This window comes from Electrophorus electricus, chromosome 1, assembly GCF_013358815.1.
Source record: "Electrophorus electricus isolate fEleEle1 chromosome 1, fEleEle1.pri, whole genome shotgun sequence".
Classification (NCBI taxonomy): domain Eukaryota; kingdom Metazoa; phylum Chordata; class Actinopteri; order Gymnotiformes; family Gymnotidae; genus Electrophorus; species Electrophorus electricus.
The window spans coordinates 28,190,369-28,211,183 of NC_049535.1; the positions used below are offsets into that span (position 1 = coordinate 28,190,369).

At 42.1% G+C, this 20,815-nt stretch overlaps 1 protein-coding gene across 2 annotated transcripts in view; it reads left to right on the top strand.

The window, feature by feature from the left end:
* Window positions 1–598: 598 nt before the first annotated feature.
* LOC113580234 (C1q-related factor) overlaps window positions 599–20,815 on the top strand; it is a 22,047-nt gene continuing 1,830 nt past the window's right edge. Inside the window, exons 1-2 of one of the 2 annotated variants that reach the window (XM_035528203.1) lie at window positions 599–1,240; window positions 20,488–20,697. In XM_035528203.1, the coding sequence (XP_035384096.1) occupies window positions 617–1,240; window positions 20,488–20,667 (804 nt within the window). In that variant the 5' untranslated portion in view covers window positions 599–616 and the 3' untranslated portion in view covers window positions 20,668–20,697. The remainder of the gene's footprint in view (window positions 1,241–20,487; window positions 20,698–20,815) is intronic. The other variant, XR_004776310.1, reaches the window with a different exon arrangement.

Below are 20,815 nucleotides of genomic sequence, written 5' to 3' on the forward strand. Positions count from 1 at the left end.
TCTCTCTCTGTCTCTCCCTTACTCTTTCTCTCGCACTCTCTCATTTGGCTCACTTCAGCAACCATCACTCTTCTGCTCTTCGCTCCAGAATCTGCAACCCTCTCTACCAGATACTGGGATTGACTTTTTTTTTTGAAGGGGGGAAGGGTGTGTGCGCCTGCTTTTGTGGGTGTGTATGTGTGTGAATGTGTATGTGAGCACAGAAGCTGCTATTTGTGCAAACATAGAGAGAACACATGTGTGTGTGGGAGGGGATGTAGGAGGCGTGCAAGACTTTCCCCGCCAGTCCAGCGTAGCCAACGGGCCAGCCAGCCAGGAGTGAGCCGAACCCAGCGACAGCGAACAGCACAGCCTGTGTGTGTACATGCGACTTCCTCTGTCCCTCACACACTCTTCAACGTGCGTCTCAGGATCCTAGCAGTTTCCCTTCAAACACCCTCTCCCCCACCCCCCCGCCCCCCTACACACACGCACCCCTCTTGCTCTCTCTCGGCGGTTGACTTCCCACACTCCTGCAGTCACCATTTCGGCGCCCGGCAGACCCACGCTGGCCGCCCAGCCGCTCCCACGCCTCAGCCTGGGCAGGAGGACCCTGGTGGCAGCCGCCGTGGGGGTCATGCTGGTCCTGGTGCTGGTGGTGCTCATCCCCGTGCTGGTCAGCTCCGTGGGCGCGGATGGCAGCCACTACGAGATGCTGGGCACATGCCGCATGGTGTGTGACCCCTACCTGAGCAAGGGCACAGCGGCGGGCACCGCAGCGGGCACCGCCAGCACGAGCTCCTCTGCGCAGGCCGAGGCCGAGGTGCTGGCCGACCGTGGTGACGTGCCCCCACCCTCCACGCTCGTCCAGGGGCCGCAAGGGAAGCCAGGACGACCGGGTAAACCCGGACCTCCAGGCCCGCCGGGCGAGCCGGGTCCTCCGGGTCCGATGGGGCCCCCGGGAGACCGAGGGGACCGGGGCCGTGGTGGCAGCCCTGGGCTGGGTGGCAACGGAGCCGTGAGCACTGTCACATACAATACGCATCCACGTGTGGCCTTCTACGCTGGCTTGAAGAACCCACACGAGGGCTACGAGATCCTCAAGTTTGACGACGTGGTGACAAACCTGGGCAACAATTACGATGGCACCTCGGGCAAGTTCGTGTGCAGCGTGCCGGGCACCTACTTCTTCATCTACCATGTCCTGATGAGGGGTGGCGATGGTACCAGCATGTGGGCAGACCTGTGCAAGAATGGACAGGTGAGAGTGATGTCTCTTCACTGTGGCTTCTGGGATCTCCAGTTGAGGTGTGTTCGGGGGGCAGGGTCTTGGTCTTGTTTTATTTTAAGTGCATTTGGGTCCTTGGGTTAGTGTTCTTGGGCTAGTCCCGGTGCTGTAGTTATTAGAAGCTTATTAGCTACTTTGCTTCTGAGGTTCTTACTCTCTCTCAAGCCCTACTATTACTATCCCATGCCTATTTTCTCTTGAATCCATGGGACCATTTATTTTGCTCCGCATACATTTGCCTCGCGGGATATATCTGACCTGTTGTTGTCTGAGGGTGACTTTGCTGTCATTTGTGACTTAATGATCTACTACTGCGCGCGGGGCAGTTCGGCAATTACTTCGATTGCTCATAATCGCGCCACAGCGGTGTTTTATCTTCCTCTTTCTCTCTATTTTTTTTTGTTTGTTTGTTTCTCGCGAAACTGGTGGGAGACGCGGAAGCATCTGCTGCGAGTTGCGCCTACTTCCCAGGAGCGCACGGTTGAAGTTTACACAGCTGGGGTGGTACACCCACGCGCCCAGAGAGAGGAGACACTGCTAATGTGAAGCGGGAATCGCGTCCTGCCCCTCGGCACTTAATGCGTGCTGACATTGCGCTCGCGTCTCCCGGAACAGAAGGACAGAGTCGATTTTCTGTCCTACATGTTCTTTCTCAAATGAAAAATTCTCAGCAATAGGCAGTCAAAATGTTACTGCTTTAAAGTTAGAATAGGTTTTGTTTTTTGTTTGTTTGTTTGTTTGTTTCTTGTGGCGAGACATTACACTTCGCAAATCTATTGTTTTACTCAAACCTGAGTTGTACATCACGTTATGACCTACATACGTTTTACATACAGAATGGCAAGTGAGAAAAGTGGTTCATTGGAAAACATCTGGCTTTGATAATTTAATAAACCACGTCGTCACACGTAGGACATTTTTCAACAAAACTTATCTTATTATCTTGTTATCTTATTTTCTCCTCTCTGATCGTTTCTCTGTCTGCCTTACTGAATTGGCGTGAGCTATAATAACACGGTCTGACATAAAGGGGAGATTCGAAGAAGATCGTAACTTTACGGGTGTGACGTTTATTCAGGCAATGCGGCACTACTTTCTGCCAAAAGTGCGAGTGCTAAACAACATATTTACGTAAATTACAATGTTTGTCTATTCTTAAAGCAGCTCCTACTTAATGTAATCTCTCTCTCTCTCTCTCTCTCTCTCTCTCTCTCTCTCTCTCTCTCTCTCTCTCTCTCTCTCTCTCTCTCTCTCTCTCTCTCTCTGTCTCTCTCTCTGACCATTTGAAAAGCTTTTCTTTTTTATGCGCTGTACAATGATACGCTAATCAAAACACTCCGTAAACAAGTGTGATCTATTTTTGGGCATACTTGGTAGATGCATCACGTTTGGTGGCGCTCGGGATATGCTCAGTCATGGCGCTCCAGGCGATCTCTCAGGTGGGCGCCCAGGCAAAAAGCGCCCGTGAGCTCTATTTGCGTTACGGGACATGCAAAAACCACGGCGCACAAGCAGTTTAATTATATTCTTAGGGAACATAATCCAACAGCGAATGAACACGAACAATCAATAAATAGGGAATGCAATATTTTAAAAAGGCATCCAATTTACCATATAAATAGCCCAAAGCAATGAGTAATTAAGCCCCCTAATCTCCCAGATCACACTGTGATTATTTTATTTGCAGTTACTATTACTTTGTCCGAGGTGTTTAGTGGTTTGAGATCGGCTACACAGAGAAAATGAAAAAGTTTGTCATTCATGGGAGTCAGGTGTTAAGCGCATGAACGCTGAATCACACAGAGAATTAAGTTATGCTTATTAATAACATGCATTAGGCGATTTATTATTTGTATGTATGTATTATTGTATAAATTATTATTATTAACGACAACTACAGCAACAATAACAACAACAATATAACACACGAACAACAGCTGCAACAGCAATTAGAATAATACTAATACATAATGTGCTTTTTCATTTCACAAAAATATTCTCTAAATTGGATTAGATAAATTAAGAAATTGCCTATTCTTAATTTGTGCAAAATTGTGGAAACAAAAAGGGGTATGCATTCTGATATTGTAAACTAGAGACGATCGTTTCGCTAAACAGTAACGCTAGCTAGCTAAAGAGTTTTAGAAACGCCTTGTAGTTGCCTGCAGGAATCAATGCGTAAATGTTCTTGTAGGATTTCAGTGCTGCGATACAGTATTTAGATTGTATTTAGGTCGATTGTTCCACCAAATGCGTTTAGATATCGTCAAGTCCTTATTAACGCTTTTGGCAAAGTTATTTCTATCAGTATAGGAACAGCATCGGTCATCAAGCTACTAATTTCTTACGCAGAATTTTTAAAAATGAAAGCAAGAGATAGGCCCACAATGTTTTTATGACTGCTGCTTTGTTGTGACGCGGAAGGGAGCGCACCTGAAACTGAAAAAGCGAGAAGGAACGTCAAGTCTTTACATTAGCCGCGGCCCAGAGGTCAGCGCTCTCCATCAAACTCTTACACTCCGCGGCAGGACGCAGCGTTGCCGCGGCAACTGCATCTTAGGAGAGACGGGCGATGTTTCAGTTAGATAAATACAATTACAGAAGGGTTACCCGCCTGCCGCCACGAGGATGTCTATCCGTACGCTCTCAGAAGAAATTGTCTAACTTCCACAAAGAAAAGACTGGCAGATATTAAAGCGCGTGGACGCAGAGAGATGCGTGTGGAGGAAAAGAAGTATTAAGCAGATTAAAAGAGGCGTAACCTCTTTGGGTTGAGAGATCACTCATTACACATCACACCGTCGTTTCATATTAGTCATCAAAGGTCGAGTTGAATCGAGAAAGATATTTATCTGTAAAGACATGTATCCTACTCAAAATATTTTTTGTAGGTGCGCAGTTAGGCCAAAATCGCATGCAGACCCAGGTCTTAAGTATTATGAAAAATTCTGAATACGTCTACTCACTTTGAACACTCCATGCTTTCGGTCGTGTTGGGTTCGTAAACCAGGTTTTGACAAATACTTTAGGAGATTTAACAAATATGCCTTAAATAGTTGCTTAAGAGGCATTACAGTCTACTCATCTTCTGACAAGGTTAACCTATTTTTCCCTCTGTGGTAAACCTCATAAAATAATAATATTTCACTGACTTCATGCTTCAGGCTTTATATTTCTTACTCCATGCATAAATGTGAAAGTACTGCATGGTGCCATGGAATTTGCAATACGTGCCCAGATCTGTAAACAGTACACACAACAAAAAATAGAATAGAGGGGGGTAGCTGCCGAGTAGAAACTGAGCACACAGTATGAGCACACAGTATGAGCACACAGTATGCGGGGCTGCGCCGTTACATTCAAACGCAGGAATATTAGTTGAAATAGGACTGTAACAGAGGTTCCAAATACTATTGCAGGTATTCATTCACTGCATAAACCAATTTTAGTAACACATTCTATAAATCCAGTATCTGTACTGTCACTTGTAATGTCTGTAAGATAATCATGATGTATTAATTGTAAATATATATATATATATATATATATATATATATATATATATATATATATATATATATATATATATATATATAATTAAATAATGTGAATACCATAATATTTTTTTTTAACAAAATGCCATAATGCACCATAAATCATATTTACCTGTTCATAACATTATTCATGGCACCAATGTCATTAGGTTTAACAAATGTTAATTTACGTGGTGCTTCATAAGTGCATTGTAGGCCCACAAGAGTGGCTGATAATATTACTCGAGGGTTTGTTTACATTTGAGGATCATTCTTTTGTCTCTTAACTGCCTGTACCACCTAAGAATTTATTTAAATGTTAAGAAAAATACAAGAATAACAAGCAGGTAAAGAATGACAAACAGGTCAAATATTGCATTATAATGCATTGAGTATGTACTATAAAGCCTTGTGTTTTAACAAAACATTCGTGTACTGTTAAGGAGGCTGAGGCTCATGTGAAGGATTATAAGATATTATAAATACATTTAAAGCCTTTATAGATTTACTGGGACAGTTGTTTTGTAGGGAGTATTATTCATTTTTTAATCCTTTGCTGAAAAAAATGGCAGCTGAGTTATATTTCCACACTTTACAGCCAGTTAATCAAGAACTAAGCAATTTGTGCTCAGGTGTCATTAAAAATCACATGGGCTGGGTGATAGCAATAGTAGCCCTTGGACGCCTATGCAATAGCACGTGACCAATGATCTTTAATCTGGCATATGACACTTCAAATTAAAATGCAGGTTGCCCAATAATTACAGATTCAACATTTGCATACTGATCAGATACTCAGTAGCAGCATCCATCCAGTCTAGAGTGCAAGAAAGGATGTAAAATGCACTTAGCTCATGTGTACACTTGAGTATACATGTATGTGTTTTATACATTTTCAAAATGTCCTGACTATTTAAGAAAACCTGAGAAAACCAAATATAAATAAATACTTCTGCCATGGCAAAAGTCACTTTCTGAGGCTTTTTGCCATGGCAAGTTATATATTTTTTTAACAAAAGCACAATATTCCATTTTATATTTATATTTTCTATTTATTATTTAGCTACTAAGTCAGATTTAGGGTTTATTACAAAATGTGACTTGTGACATTATCAAACTCTGATTTAGTGATTTAGTGTCTTGATAATCTATAAAAACAAAAGTGTATCTGCCTCTTTGGATCTTTGTGGCTTTGGTTCTTTTGTATGTATATGTTGTGTGTGTTTGCATCATTATGGCGCCTAGCCCGACTGAGGAAGATGAGGCTCAGAGGAAGGCCTCGGAGAACGACTCGTCTCTGCATTTACAGCAGGCGTAAAGCAGGAGGCATGGAAGCCGAGGGGAAACATATGTTGCAGTAAAATAGCGTCTGGCACCAGAGCCGCTCACTGCTCCCACGAGAGCCGTCTCGTAGACACTTAAACAGAAGCTCCGCCCCCCCTTCCCTGGGGAGCAGACTAATCTTTATAAAGTGGTTACCACCTCACTAATTAAACAACCTGTTCACATCAGAGGAGCGAGAGAGAGAAGAGTGAGTGTGTGCTCTCAGTGAGCATGTGCGTATGAAAAGGTATAGGTACAGGTGTGGTGTTGGTGGTGATTGTACATGTACCTGTGTTCATTCTTCAACCCACTGCTGACTACACAGCCAGAAATACACACACACATGCACCCACACACAAACACATACTATTTGTGTACTTGTGTATGTGTAATTTTTGAGCAGACAGTTGGAATATGTGCTGTTTGTGTTTCATTAGGGAAACACACATGTGTGAATTTAATAGCTTTAAGATGTGGTTTTGAAGGTCTTGTCTCTAGATTACATCCCTCCCCAAACCATAATGAGTTTGTTTCCATTAGTCTTCTTAGTCTCTTTCACACACACACACACACACACACACACACACACACACACACACACACACACACACACACACACACACACACACACAGGCTCGCAGATGCACACATCCAGCAGGCAGTACTATTAATCTTTTTTCCAATCCACCTTATTGTCTTTCCAGGCTGACTGCACTGCTTTCACCCCTCCTCCCATTGTCTTCTGTCTCCTTTCCATGCCAAATATTCTTCAAAATCACCTCTTCCTCAGCCAGATCTGTCAGGTAGCCTCCTGCCCTCCATCAGTTTTTTTTTTAAACCCCCAATGAACAGTCGAGGTTATGGCAGTGAAACACCAACTCCATTTCCAAGCAGTAGGGGTGGGAGAGAGAAGAGCTGGGACAGAGAAGGAAAGGGAGAGACAATAAGCGAAGACATTTGTCCTGTTCCAGGAATCTGGTTTAATAGTAATTAAAAGCTCTGAACTGGTTCCAGGCCCTGTCGGCACCCATCCTGCTGCACTGATCCAGAGTCCGTCTCTGGAGGCTCTCTGCTCCACTCCCACAGACTCTCCAGGGGATATGCTGCTCACTTGCTGTGGTCTTCCTCGTTTTGCTCCAGGAACAGACCAAGCTACCAGGGTGACAGCTAACAAAGGATCCAGTACAGTCGCCGGCCCTTTCCTGACCCCCACCACCACCACCATATCCTGTCTCTCTCTCATTCTCTTTCTGTGAGGACTTGTGGACCTTAAATAGGCACAAGAATGACATTGAACATGACTGCTTGTGTTGGTTTGTTCCCCCGGGGGCAGATGTTCCAAGCTGATGCCCACCTCTCTCTGTCACACTCTTATGCTCCTGTCAGGGATCTGTGAGCTTTTTGACTGATGTTTTAAAGAATCAGAGAATTAGAATGATGTTTGAGAATTAGACTTGGTACTCAGGGGTATTTGATGCTGTGTATGGGTGTTTGACTGTGTGACTGTGTATGTGTGAACGTGTGGTTGTGTATTTCTATATATAAAGAAGGAAGTCAGAAGGGCTTATGTACTTGGTTGGCAACGTACAATTACTTTTCCTCATGGGTTGTGTTCCTGTTATGACACACTGCGTGTATTCCGAGTTTGTTGGTAATTTATACACACTAGACAGAAAACACAAAGCCATCTGGAAGACGCTGAACACATGTCTGAGAGTCGTGTTTTAATTAAGCAACATCATATTCACTTATTAGAATCACACCAATTATTCCAGTATAAGCAGATACAATATGAGCACCAGCACAGTCACCCAAGAGCTCGGAGGGCTTCTGGGGTATCAATGCATGTGTCTATCCTGACACATTGGGTTAGTCCAAGACAAGAACATAGAAAATAAAAAGTTGACAGGGCTTGTTACTTTGGTCTTCAAATATATTTGGGGTGTAAGTAAATAATTGATAACAAATAACTCAAAACTGCAACTTATCTTTACCATGAGATTACTTAAAGTATATATCCTTAGTATTTTTCTCTCTCATTCCCTTTCTTTTTTCTAATCAGTTGTTAAGACACCAGGGCAGGACCTTCTCTGGTGATCTCACTGGACATTGCATTTGCCACTCAACAGAGTGGAACATTGGAAATGATCTAATTGGGTAATGTCGGGTTATTAGCGGCTGCTTAATGGCAGGTGCATCAGCGTTGCGTGCATCAGTGCTGCCAGCATGTACAGTGATGAGGCACATGGCTTGTTCATGGCTGAGGATCCTAACTCCTGAAGCTCCTGCTCACCTCAGCACCAGGGCCAACTATGTGTGTATGTTCTGGGAAAGGTTGTTTGTGTGTTTGTGTGTGTGTGTGTGTGTGTGTGTGTAGTGGCAGCAGCGGTGTATGCACAGCATGGGCACTCAAATAGGCTCACTCTTTTGCTTGTTTCAGCTGGCACACTGACTCATAAGAAACTTCTCTCTGTATGATGACCACAAATAAACACACACCCTTTTACATGTTGTTCTTATGATTGACACATACCCAATAACATTTTTTGCAGACATTCCCCCAGCTTACACATGCACACACACAGACACACACACACACACACACACACACACACACACACACACACACACACACACACACTCTCTCTTTCTCTCTCTCACTCTCTCTCTAACTCTCTCTCTAACACACACACACACACACACACACACACACACACACACACACACACACACACATTCAAAATAGGATTATATCTTGGCTTTTGGCTATGTTGGTCTCTAAAGTTGTTGATGCTTCAATGATGCTTCACAATGACTCATTTCCCAGTAATCAGCTTTGAAACTTCACTTTATTCAAATACAGACACACACATGAAAACCTACAAAAACACACACATACATTTAAGCAGAGCCAGGAGCAGGCCATTATTCTGTATGAGTGTGTGCTTGTCTGTGTGTGTGTGTGTGTGTCTGTATGTCTGTGTGTTTCTGTGTGCCTATTTAACACCTCATTCACCTTTGGAAATAAACAAGAGCTTCTATATGATAAGAGCCCTCTGCCTAGCAATACATGATGAATAGGGCAATTCATGAAAAATGTATGCTGCAGCAAAATCCCTTTGCACTCTCTCTCTCCACCATCCCTTGTTCCCTCTACTCATCTTTCTCCCTCTACCCCTTCTTTCCCCCAAAGACCGAAATTACTACTCTCCCCTCATTAAGGGGCTGAGAGGAAGGGAGACCACTCCATCAATCCGAGACTCCTTATAAGAAAGGCGTAACGCGTGGTTATGTGTGTGCAGCCTCGACCCTCTAAGGGCTCGGCCGTTGTTCTACGGGACCCTCACACAGTTAGCCTTCACGAAGATTCATATGCACAGAGACCGGAAGCAATGTGGTAAACTGCAGAGCTGTCTGGTGAGAAACTTCATGAGAATTTATGGGACCAACAAGGATCCAATTAGAGCTACGTTCTTAAAGGCACGGTGTGTTTTCCAGGCTTATGGCCTAGATCACTGAATCTTGAAATCTCCATGTACCTGCTGTGTGACAGACTTGTTTAGATTTGTGTTATGTGGCCCAGTGATCAAGGCAAAGGTTAAAGGAATATCTCACTGATATCTCAATGATTTGCAGGAATTAGGAGGCCCTAATATGGTAGCCCCTAATACCATAAAGATATTTGCATAATCGATGGCCAATCATATCCATTTAACATTGCAGCAGATATTTGGTACTGATCTGGTCTAATCTTTTAAAGACAAGCTGAAATCAAAATTTTTTTTTTTACCTTTTACTTTTTTATTTGTGTCACATTGCTTATGTTATTGCGCATGATTCATCTTTCAGGTCTTGTTTTTCCATCCAAATGCAATGACTTTTGCCGACCTCTAAAATGTCACTCAGGTTGAGTGGGTGGGGAAAAATAATATCGACCAATATAATTTTCACATTATCAAATCAAATCCCAAAGATAAACGGAATCCCGCTACTTGCTAAATATTCTCTTTCACTCAGTTACATTAGGGAAGGAAACTATCATGATATTCACTTCTCACTGCCTGTTAGGATTTGAAGCACAGTCTGGTAGCAGGTAGGCAGCAGGAACCTTTACAGCCTTTCTTGGACAGGAACACAAATGTCACTAACAGGGAAGATTCTGCTACAGCCCGAGCACATTTTCAAACCCTCTCTAATCCATACCTCCTTTATCAATCATTCCAAACCCTCCTGATCTCGCTCACCAAACACATCTAATCATTGTTTAAGCATTAAATTAGTGCTCTTTCAGTCCTCTGGAGCAGCTGGCAAGAGTGATTCTTCATGTATTTCTTCACAAGGAAGCGACAGATGGCAGGGAAAGGGACTGCTGCACCTTTCCAGAACACATCAGTACCGCAGCCAGGTGTGCTTCTGTAACGGATCATGCCGGTGGGTTGTAAGGCAGAGTGGCCCTGTAGCCTACCCGCCTCAGTGGCCGGACTCAAGGAAAACACGCCTCTCTCTCCAGTGGGTATGAGGATCTAGCTCATGTCTCAGCTGTCCAGCGAAATGCTGGTGGGATTTTGAGCTCAATTTCTCTTGTGTGAGTGCACCCTCTTTAAGTGGTGAGTGGAGGGTCACTCTAACTATTGCTTAGGGATGTGACTCACGGTTTTCCCTTCAGGTGTAATTAGGGTCAGACGCACACTCACCAGACACTTTATTAGAAACACCTTCCTTGCACCTACACTCAATGGCCACTTTATTAGCTCTGCCCACCTTATTGGTGCATTTTACGGGTGTAATATCACAGACGGTGTAGACCATCTGTTGCAAGGCACAGTTCCTCAGTCATCCTCCTACGTGTTCATCACTGAATACTGTTTCCATCTCTCTCTCTCTCTCTCTCTCTAGAATGGCTGTGGCATAGTGGTGATATGGTATTAGTAGTGATATGAGAGTGGCATGGAGGTAGATTCGTAGAGACCTTGTAGTGGTATGCTGTGGGCGTGACAATGTAGCTACTCCTCTCTTTCATTTTAGATTCCGGACAAGTGAAGAACACAGTACAACAAGTATTTAAAAAATCATTACTAAACTTTATTACAAAGAATCCGTTCTCTGAATTAAGGAGCAGTTAAGTCTTGAGAGGAAAAGCTAACTTTTTAATTGCTTGTGTTAATCATAATTACCCAAATTGTTTTGCAGAGGGGGAACCTTCTCACTGTGTCTGATTGGTTGCTAGAATTCTCTCTTGCTCACAGTTTCTCCCCATTGGCTGCCAGCTGGTTGACTGGATGATGTAGCTACGGCAGATGGGACTCACATATTTAGTCAGACTAACCTCGGTGATGTCTATGCTTTCCTCCCTTGTCAACATTGAACATATTGCTCATAGATCTGTATTGTGAGTTTGGTATGAGCTGGAACTATTAGTAAGTTTCACTGGCTCTTTCTTGTGTCTTGGAATATGTTTACCTCATCTCTCCCTCTCATGAGGGTGTTCCGGCACCCCAAAGTCACTTGCCGGTGCCCAAGGCCACTTGTACACACACATATACAGAGTTCAGTTCAGTGTTCCCTCTCAAGTCACATTATGAAACATAGAAATAGATTGTTGTATATATATTTAATACAAAAGTAGAAAAACATATATGCTGATTATTAATCCACAGTACTGACAATGTAATGGTATGGTAGTGTCAGGGCTCGATTTGAGGAGAGATGAAAATTCCCCTTTTAAAATGATCACTCCACTTTACATCCTTTTTTGATCTATTTTATCATGTAACATCTCTATTACTGATATATGTACAAATAAGTTCTGCAAATCAGAAGATCTATTATTATCTCCCCCCAAACTCCACCCCCTCAAGTGAAACTGACCATCCCCCCCTGGATTTTGTTTTACAAATCAACCACGGGGTAGTGGTGCGGTAGTGGCATGGTAGTGACACTGTAGTGATATGGTAATGACAGTTTAGTGATATGGTAGTCACAATGTAGTGGTGTTGTATAGTAATGTGGCAGTGGTAGGAGTGACACAGCATTGCTGAAGTGACAGTAACACTGTAACACTGTTAAGAGAGGTCTGACTGATAGGTTCAGTCGTGAAACAAAAATTTCAACCAGTTTTAGCTTTGTGATCAGACAATGAAGGACAATTAAGTCAATGTGTGCGTGAATGACGAATCAAACTGTACACTTACAAAGTGTTTCTAATACATTAAACCTTCCAATAAATTTGGCTCTGAGTGTACTATAGTTGAGCTATGCAGACTGACATATATTCCCAGGTGTGGAGTGGGGAGAAAACAGGTAGCTCTGCCTGGACTTTGATATATTGTTAAAGAGCTTGATATATTGCTAAAGGGTAAAAGGTTTGTGTCACTATAGAGACTTGCTCTTGGCAAATCATAATGTTTAAATGACAATATTGCTATTCACATACACTGCTGTAGGCTACTATGGAAATTTGACAGGTTTTGTCTATGAACATGTATAACACAATGGCCATAGGTCAGTCAGATTGCCATATTGGGAGTTAATCATTTGTGTTGCATCTGTCACACTCAGACAGAGAGTTGCTACAAACTTTGCAGAGCAGAGCAGCCTGCTGCCCTGTGCCTGGCTAGTGCTCTTTCTCCCTCTCTCTCTCTCTTTCTCTCTCCCTACCTCACTCTCCCTCCCTCATTCTCTCTCTCTCTCTCTCTCCTTCCTTTTCTCATCTTGTTCTCTCCCTCTAATTCACTCTCTGGTTTTCTTTCTTTCCCTCTCTCACTCCCCCTCTCTCTCCCCATCTCTCTCTCTGTCTCTCCTCCTTCTCTCTCACTCATAAAAAGCTTCCGCTTTCCTCTTCCTGGAACTTGCATCCACCTGCTGTGGTTCACATACTGCTGCTTCTAGATATGTGTTAGTTCAGAAGCTCCACGGTAAACTATGCCAGTCATCCAAACAGCCAAATTGCTATTTCTCAGTGTTCCATTTTTACATCAGTAGTACTCATTTTTGAGGACAACTATTTTATTAACATTTTTAAAGTGGATGTTAAAAACAATAAAAAATAAAAAGGAATCACAAATTATATATATATATATATATATATATATATATATATATATATATATATATATATATATATATATATATATATATATATATATATATATATATATAATGGAATAATGGAATTTAATCATGCTTTTCCCTGGATTCCTAATCATTTGCTCCCTGTAGCTGTTCTTTCATGAGCTCCATGAGCTCTTGGGTGGCAGCTGAATGATCACACCAACAGGATCAGGAGCAGAATTCCTACTGAGAGTGCAGCAGCCAGAGCTGGAGAACTGTCCTGAACATCATCATCAAGAAAAGGGCTGGAGCACGTTAGGATTATACAAGTTACAATTATAAAGATGAAGAGTGGAGAGCAAGATAAAAGTTCCAGAGGTATAGTCATGGAAAGATGGGACAATTTTGTAAGTCTAACTTTGCCTGACCAGACTGACCACTCACACTGATTGTACTGCACTCAATTGTAGTAGACCACAGTCTTGCTGGGAAGATGCACAGGATTTTAGTTTTTCATGCTAGTTATTCTGCCCTTGTGTTCATGATGAGATTGAGAATAAAAACCCAGCCAAAATACAGTTCAAGTTTGTGCTGCCTGTGTCATGAAGACTCAGCTCAGAGTGTATTAGACTACAGGGGGTACAGTCCAATGAATCATTCCCCTTTATATTCCCCCAGTATCACTCGAATGACTGTAGTGGCTTATTATAATCTTGGGAATCTTTAATTCTCCTAGAGTGATTTCACAAATGAGATCAGTCACATTGCAATGTATATTGTAGTTTCAAATAAGTCACTCTCTCAATGAACCATGATTATGCTCTGTTAAGCCCATACGAACTGAGGTTTCCACAGCCACTCAATTGCTTTTTAATTACCCTTGTAATGATATCCAAACCTAGCAGTCAACGGAAGTTCCTGTTCCCTGAAGACCAATATTAAAAAGTGTGTGTGTGGGGGGGGACACGATTAAACCTGGTTTCATCAAAATCCTCTCCAACAAATCCCACACACTCCCCAGGGTGCGTAGCGCTAACCTTCTAATAAGGCTCCTGCAGTGACTGTGTGTGCTACGGGTGGATTATTTGACATTAATATGCACTGGACGCTCTTCACCATGGATTCAGAATAGCATCCTTTGTTTGCACATCGATATTAGACTCACCAGATTTAATCACGTAGGTAAACAATGAAAAGGCAAGAGAAAGGATAAAGAATGAAGAGACAGACGGAATGACAGGGGAGAGGGAGGGAAGTATTGAGGTGGAGAGAGAGACACAGAATATCAGATAAAGATAAGGTTGCTGTGTGAGTTCTTTGCCAGCAGTAGTCGCTTTATTGCACAAGCAAACCCATGAAAGCAAGGTATATATTGACAATACAGAGTTTCCAAGTTACTTTATGGAGGTAGAAGTGCATAGATCAGCCTCTTTAGTTGTTTCATTGTTCCATTGTATCATTTTGATTTACTATGCTTCTTTGTCTGTCTCTTGACAATTTATAGTATTGGCATGGTTAATAGTGTGGAGGCACACTGAACGTACAGACCACTATGACATTTACAAAAATCAATGGGGAGGTTTAAAAAACCAAACTTTTCAGGTGACATTGACAGCCTTAAAAACAACTAAATTCCTCTTTAACTCTTTTTTTTTTTTTCATTAGGTTGACTAACCAAGCACCCTCATGCTCCATCTGCAGATGTGTTGAATTTGCCAACTATTGTGCTAGTAAAATATTTTCCATTATGGACAACACTGCAAATAATGATCACCAGCCATGGTCCAGGAGATAAGAAGACAAGAGGCAAGAAACATTCTTGTCATGATTCTCATCAATTAATCACAAAACCCTCTAATATGTTTTCACTTCTCAGTATTACTAGATTCCTTCTTAATCCTCTAGCCACTAAACAAGTCTCCTCTCGGGTGACAACCTGGGCAGTGTCAGTCACTTCAGCAAAAAATGGATCCAGAAATTTTTTAAACAGCTTTAAAGTTTCAGAATCAGGCCACTTCTCTTGGCCTTTAAAATGACTTTTATCAAGAAGCAGACAATCTATATGGTTCTTTAAAATCTTTAAAAGTTCCATTTTGATATACTTGACAAAAAGATACTACTTAATTCCTATAAACTTGGGAGGCCTGTATTTTAAATCAGTTCCAAACATGCCTGATGGTCATGAATATTATGTTGCACTTGGAACCCATACATCCAAGCATTTTGCTTCATTTTGGGTAGTTCCTCAAGTTCCTTAAGACCAGAACTATTTAATCTATACATGCCCCTGCTAGCCAGGATAATTAATAAATAAATTTCCTTCCACTTGTAAGAAAATTATTATGCAGCAGTATATGAGCATAAGTACAGATACTCAAAGGACTATCATCTCTTGGTTTGATTGTCTAGAGGACATCAAATCCTGGATGTGTCACAATATTCTGCAAATACAAACTTCCTTGTCATTAGGAATGGTGAATTTAGAAACCCACTTTGAGTGCTTATTTCTAAGGGCACATCTGTCAAGATCCGGACTGTTACTTTTTATGGTGAACTTAACATTAAGAGCCATATAAGTAAGTAAAAGAAACGTTTGTGTCAGTTTGCCTGTACTTCAGAGATGCTCTTTTTTTCTGGCATATTAATAACTTAATCTCTGGTTTACAGAGTACAAAATGCTGTGGAAAGAATGTTAATATGCACAGGAATATGGAAGCATATTTCACTTGCCACCAAACAGCTGAACTAACTACCTCTGTCTTTCAGTATTGACTTTATGATACTCTTAATGACCTTCAAATACTATAGTATCACTGCATGTACCTCAGTGAATTGACTGTTAGGTTGGTTGCTGCAAGAGCTCTTAAATCTTCAGACAGTAACTTGCTCATAGTAACATAGTGACTCAACAGTAACAGTACCCACTACTTGACTAACATGAAATGACTTTTACACTTTCCTTTTTTTTAATTATTATTATTATCTTAATTTATTTAATTTCAAATAAAACTGATGATGATGATGATGATGGTTATTATTAGTAGTAGTAGTAGTAGTGGTAAATAATGATTAGTTTAAATAAACAACATAACAGGGTATAGCATTAATAATTAAAAAACAATATAGGCAACACAAGTATCAAAACATGTAGCACTTAATTATTTATACTTCATTACTTAATTTATGGATTCCTCCCCAGTGATGGTCTTTACCATCACGCAAATGTGTAGGGCCCCAGAGATCTGGCCAGAAACGGCAAGTCCGCCCTTACTGCTCCCATGCTCTTTACTGTATTGTGATGCCCCATGGCGATCCATGTGGCTTTTGTTTACATTTTGTTTTCTGTTACACGTGCTCTATGTTTTGGTTAAATGCCATGCCCTACTCAGGTGGTGTGTATCTTGCCTCATTTACCACATCACCTATGTGCTATTGCGTTGTTCCTTTTATAAGCCATTTTGTGTTTGTATGAATTTGTCGGTCAGCGAAGTTATGATGGCTCTGTTTCGCTTCGTTATGTTACCTCCATTAAACTCTTCAGTATAGGACTTGCAATTGCTTCCTTACTGTTTTCCTGCACGATCTGTGCCTGTGACATTTATAGATCACAGAAATTCATCACTTTCCTATTGGGTACAAACAGACAGCAAGGGCAGGGAAATGTCCCAAGAGCTCTGCAAATTTCACCAGATCATGTCTTATCCCAACTTTACCATGGGTCATGACAGTGCCTTTGGAAAAATACCAGCCATAATAATACTGTGCTGCTGGCTTCCTCTCGTTGACTCCCTACAGGTCACACATGCGATGACGTCCTAACCGTAGGAAACCAGGTTCTGTTACAACGAAATTCTTAACAGTGGCTTGATTTATTTCTTTTTGTAGTTGACTTTTAATTCATTGTCAGTGAAGTGTGACTTTCATGTGAACATAATGATAATAGCGGGTGTAGAATTCACAGCTGCTGTAGATATCAAATATACATTGTTTTGCAATGTTTTTATAGGAGACACCTGTTAGCAAGAATTATCTACAAGTAGAAAAAAATCTTACACTGTAACATAAGAACAATTTGGAAAGCATACAAGCACTTTAATGATTAAATGATCACAAATGTTTTCCAAAGTAAAATATATTTTATTTTAAAAAAGAGCTGTCTTTAAAGCTTTAGTCTTTTCATAGGACACTGATATTGTAAAACATATTTCTTGACTATTTTGATCTGTAACTCTAAAGGGTGGCTTGAGTACTCCCATTATAGTTGTACAACTCTAATCCCACACACTAGCTGATCAGGAAAATAGGGGCATGTGGCTATCAGAGCTGGGTGTATTACACTGGGCTTAGTACTGATCTATGCCCATGAAGCTGTGAACGCATTGGCTCTCAATGAGTCCGATCAACCAGAGAAGCAGCGTGTGTGTTTCACAAATATCAGTCTCTGTGCACACCTGAATCCTTAGAAAAGCAATGTGCCTTAGTCAATAGCAGGTGACAAGACATTCAAGCTCTTGTCCTGAAGGGGTCAGAGGCCAGAAGTTTGATTTTCCTGCTCAAACCCAACTGATTCAACTTTGCAGTTACTTGCCAAGTTTAGTGGATGTTGTGATGCAAGCAAGTTATTCGAATGGATGCTGGCCATGCAGGGCCAGAGCTGGGCAGACCTACCACAGGCTGACGCAGAGAGACTGTGTTGGACATGTACTAGCAGATGGTCTGTCTGTCCATCCGCAACTCACATCTCTCCCTCCCCTGCCAACTGCTCCTCTCACCATACAGCATTACCATCTAGCATAACTCCCATCCTCAATGCAATGATGAACTGAGAGGAAGCAAAGGACAGACAGACATACACAGAGAGAGAGCAAGTGCAAAAGAGAGAAAGAGAGATGCAGAGAGACACTGACTGAAGAATGCATAGAAAAATGGATGTATGGATGGATGGATCTTTTTTATTAAATTAGACTAGAAATAGGATCTTAGCTAGCATGCCGTTATGTCATAAATGGAATTTTATTATCCATAAAAATGTGTTATATAGAAAAAGCCATGGTATAAAACCTTGAATGTGGGTTAGAAAACTCACATCGTTTGATTCAGTTAAATAGGTAGTTTCTAAAAATCAAATCAGTAAAGATCGTAATGCCCATCACTAAGCTGCAGTGTTTTATTTGATTGTGGTCTATAGAGATGGAACGACGGAACATTCCAGACTGGTCCAAATTGTTCTTGATCATTCTGGGTTTGCTGCAGATCCTGGAGAATGAGGGGAGGTATTCAACAATGTCACTTGCATGGGGCTGCACCCTTATGTGGATGCATTTAGTAAACAACGCATCCGATCAATACCCAACGATTCTGGCAATTGCTGCTTCAGCACAAAATGGATTGGGAAAGGAGTGGAATTATTTGATTTTAAACAATTGACAGCTTCACCACCCTTCCTCTCCATCTTTGTTCTCTCTCTCTTTCTCTCATTCTTTTCTCACTATCTTTTCCCCCTCTCTCTCTTCTCAAAGTGCCCACTTGTCTTCGTTTATTGTGTAGTTTGCTTGTGTTCCTTAAAACATCTGACTTCATTATATGTATAGAGATGTTTTTCATCACTCTTACTGTGCTTGTGCTTTCAGTGTAGAACTTACATAAAATCTAAAGCTAAAACGTTTGTGTTGAAACTGAATGCTAAATCTGCCATCACTTTGTTAAATGGAGTTTGTACAGGAGTCTTGAGCACAGTCCTCCCAGACTGACAGCAGCTGCCTGATGCTCTTCCATCAGTGCCCATTCCCCTCTCCCCAATTCTACATCCATGTGTCCCACCCTAGACACCGTACACACACAGCTTCAACTTCCATATGGCCATGACCTCTGGGGAAACCCCCTCTGCCAGGGTGAACTGGCAGCCTATGTAGACACATGAAGGCACACACACACACACACACACACACACACACACACACACACACACACACACACACACACACACATTCTCAAAAAGCCATCATGCCAGTGAGCCAGGTGGCAAGATGAGCTTCACTAATTAATCTAGCCATTTACCCAAGCGGTGCAAATATGCATGTAGGTGCGTGATTGTGCATGTAAAACATACCCCTCTTTCTTATAACATTCCAGCCCTTTGTCTGCTCTGAACAATACTGGCATTTCTAATTACCTTTCTCACCTTTCTCATAGCATCTACCAAAAGCTGCAGTCAGATATCAGGCATTTCTTTTACATAAGAGTATGCGTGACAGTGCGTGACAGTGCATGCACATGCATGCGCACACACGCATGCACACATACACACACATACACACACACACACACACTCACATATATGTATGCATGGGCAGTGCGCAGTATTTGTTTCACACCTCAGCCCACACACCTCACCCTGGAGTCTGGAAGAACTTTTCAGACACAGCTCTTAATTAGATTACTAACAGGGGTCATAAAGATCTAGGACTCACACACACTCTCTCACACACACACACACACACACGCATACACACATTTCCATTTATCCAAAGTTGTCAGAACATTTTTGTAAAAGAGAGAATATGATTGAAATGGCATACTGAATCCAGATCGTAGGCTCTTGGTGAGTTACAGGCAGATGCATAAAACTTCCTCCAAAGTGCATGAAATTTTACCTCCGAATTAGAGAGGACGCAAGCAGCCAGTCAGTGTCTACCTAGACGCAACCCAGCTTAATCTTTCATTCGCCAAACAGATTACAGAAATCCGTGGCAATTTCCCAATGCTAAAATGTAATTCTCAAACAAATCCGGGCTTATTAAACCTGATCATGCCTAACTCCTCTGCTCCTCTCCCTGCTCCACTTAACACAGACTGTAATCTCCTGTCTCTCCACTTAACACAGATTTTTATCTCATAGCTCTTCTCTTATATGTGGGTGTGTGGGTGGGTAGGTGTCCTGGATTCATGCCATTTGGGAGACAAATTCTATCCCCTGGGAACTGAAAAACTCCATCTGAAGCGGTGGGCATTTTGGTTACGAATGAGCTTTTTATAATTGCTGAATGCCCTGAGTGGACAGGGCTGCATTGTGAGACATCAGTGAAAACGATTGACCTGGACCTCAGCTGTGTCTCTGTGCCCTCAGAACATCATGGCCGTGCACCTTTCTAGTTATTAGTATAATATTTTACCATGACCTTCTTTTCTCGGCTTCCCTTCATTTTCTTTTCCTCCCTCCTCCTTCCCTCCTCCCTCTGGCTGTTTCTCTTGCCCTTTCTGTCTCTCTTTCTCTGTCTCTCTCTGTTTCTCTCTCTTGCCCTCTCTGTCTCTTAGGTAAGAGCAAGTGCCATAGCCCAGGATGCTGATCAGAACTACGACTATGCCTCCAACAGTGTGATTCTGCACCTGGACGCTGGAGACGAGGTCTACATCAAACTGGACGGGGGCAAGGCCCACGGGGGCAACAACAACAAATACAGCACCTTCTCTGGCTTCATCCTCTATGCCGACTGAACCGCAGAGTACCAGGGAGAGAGGGGAGAGGTGAGAGGGAGAGAGGGGAGAGGTGAGAGGGGAGAGGTGAGAGGGAGAGAGGGAGAGAGGGAGAGAGCAAAAGACCAGAAGAAATGAAGAAAAAAAGGAGCTTTTACCATTTGAGGGG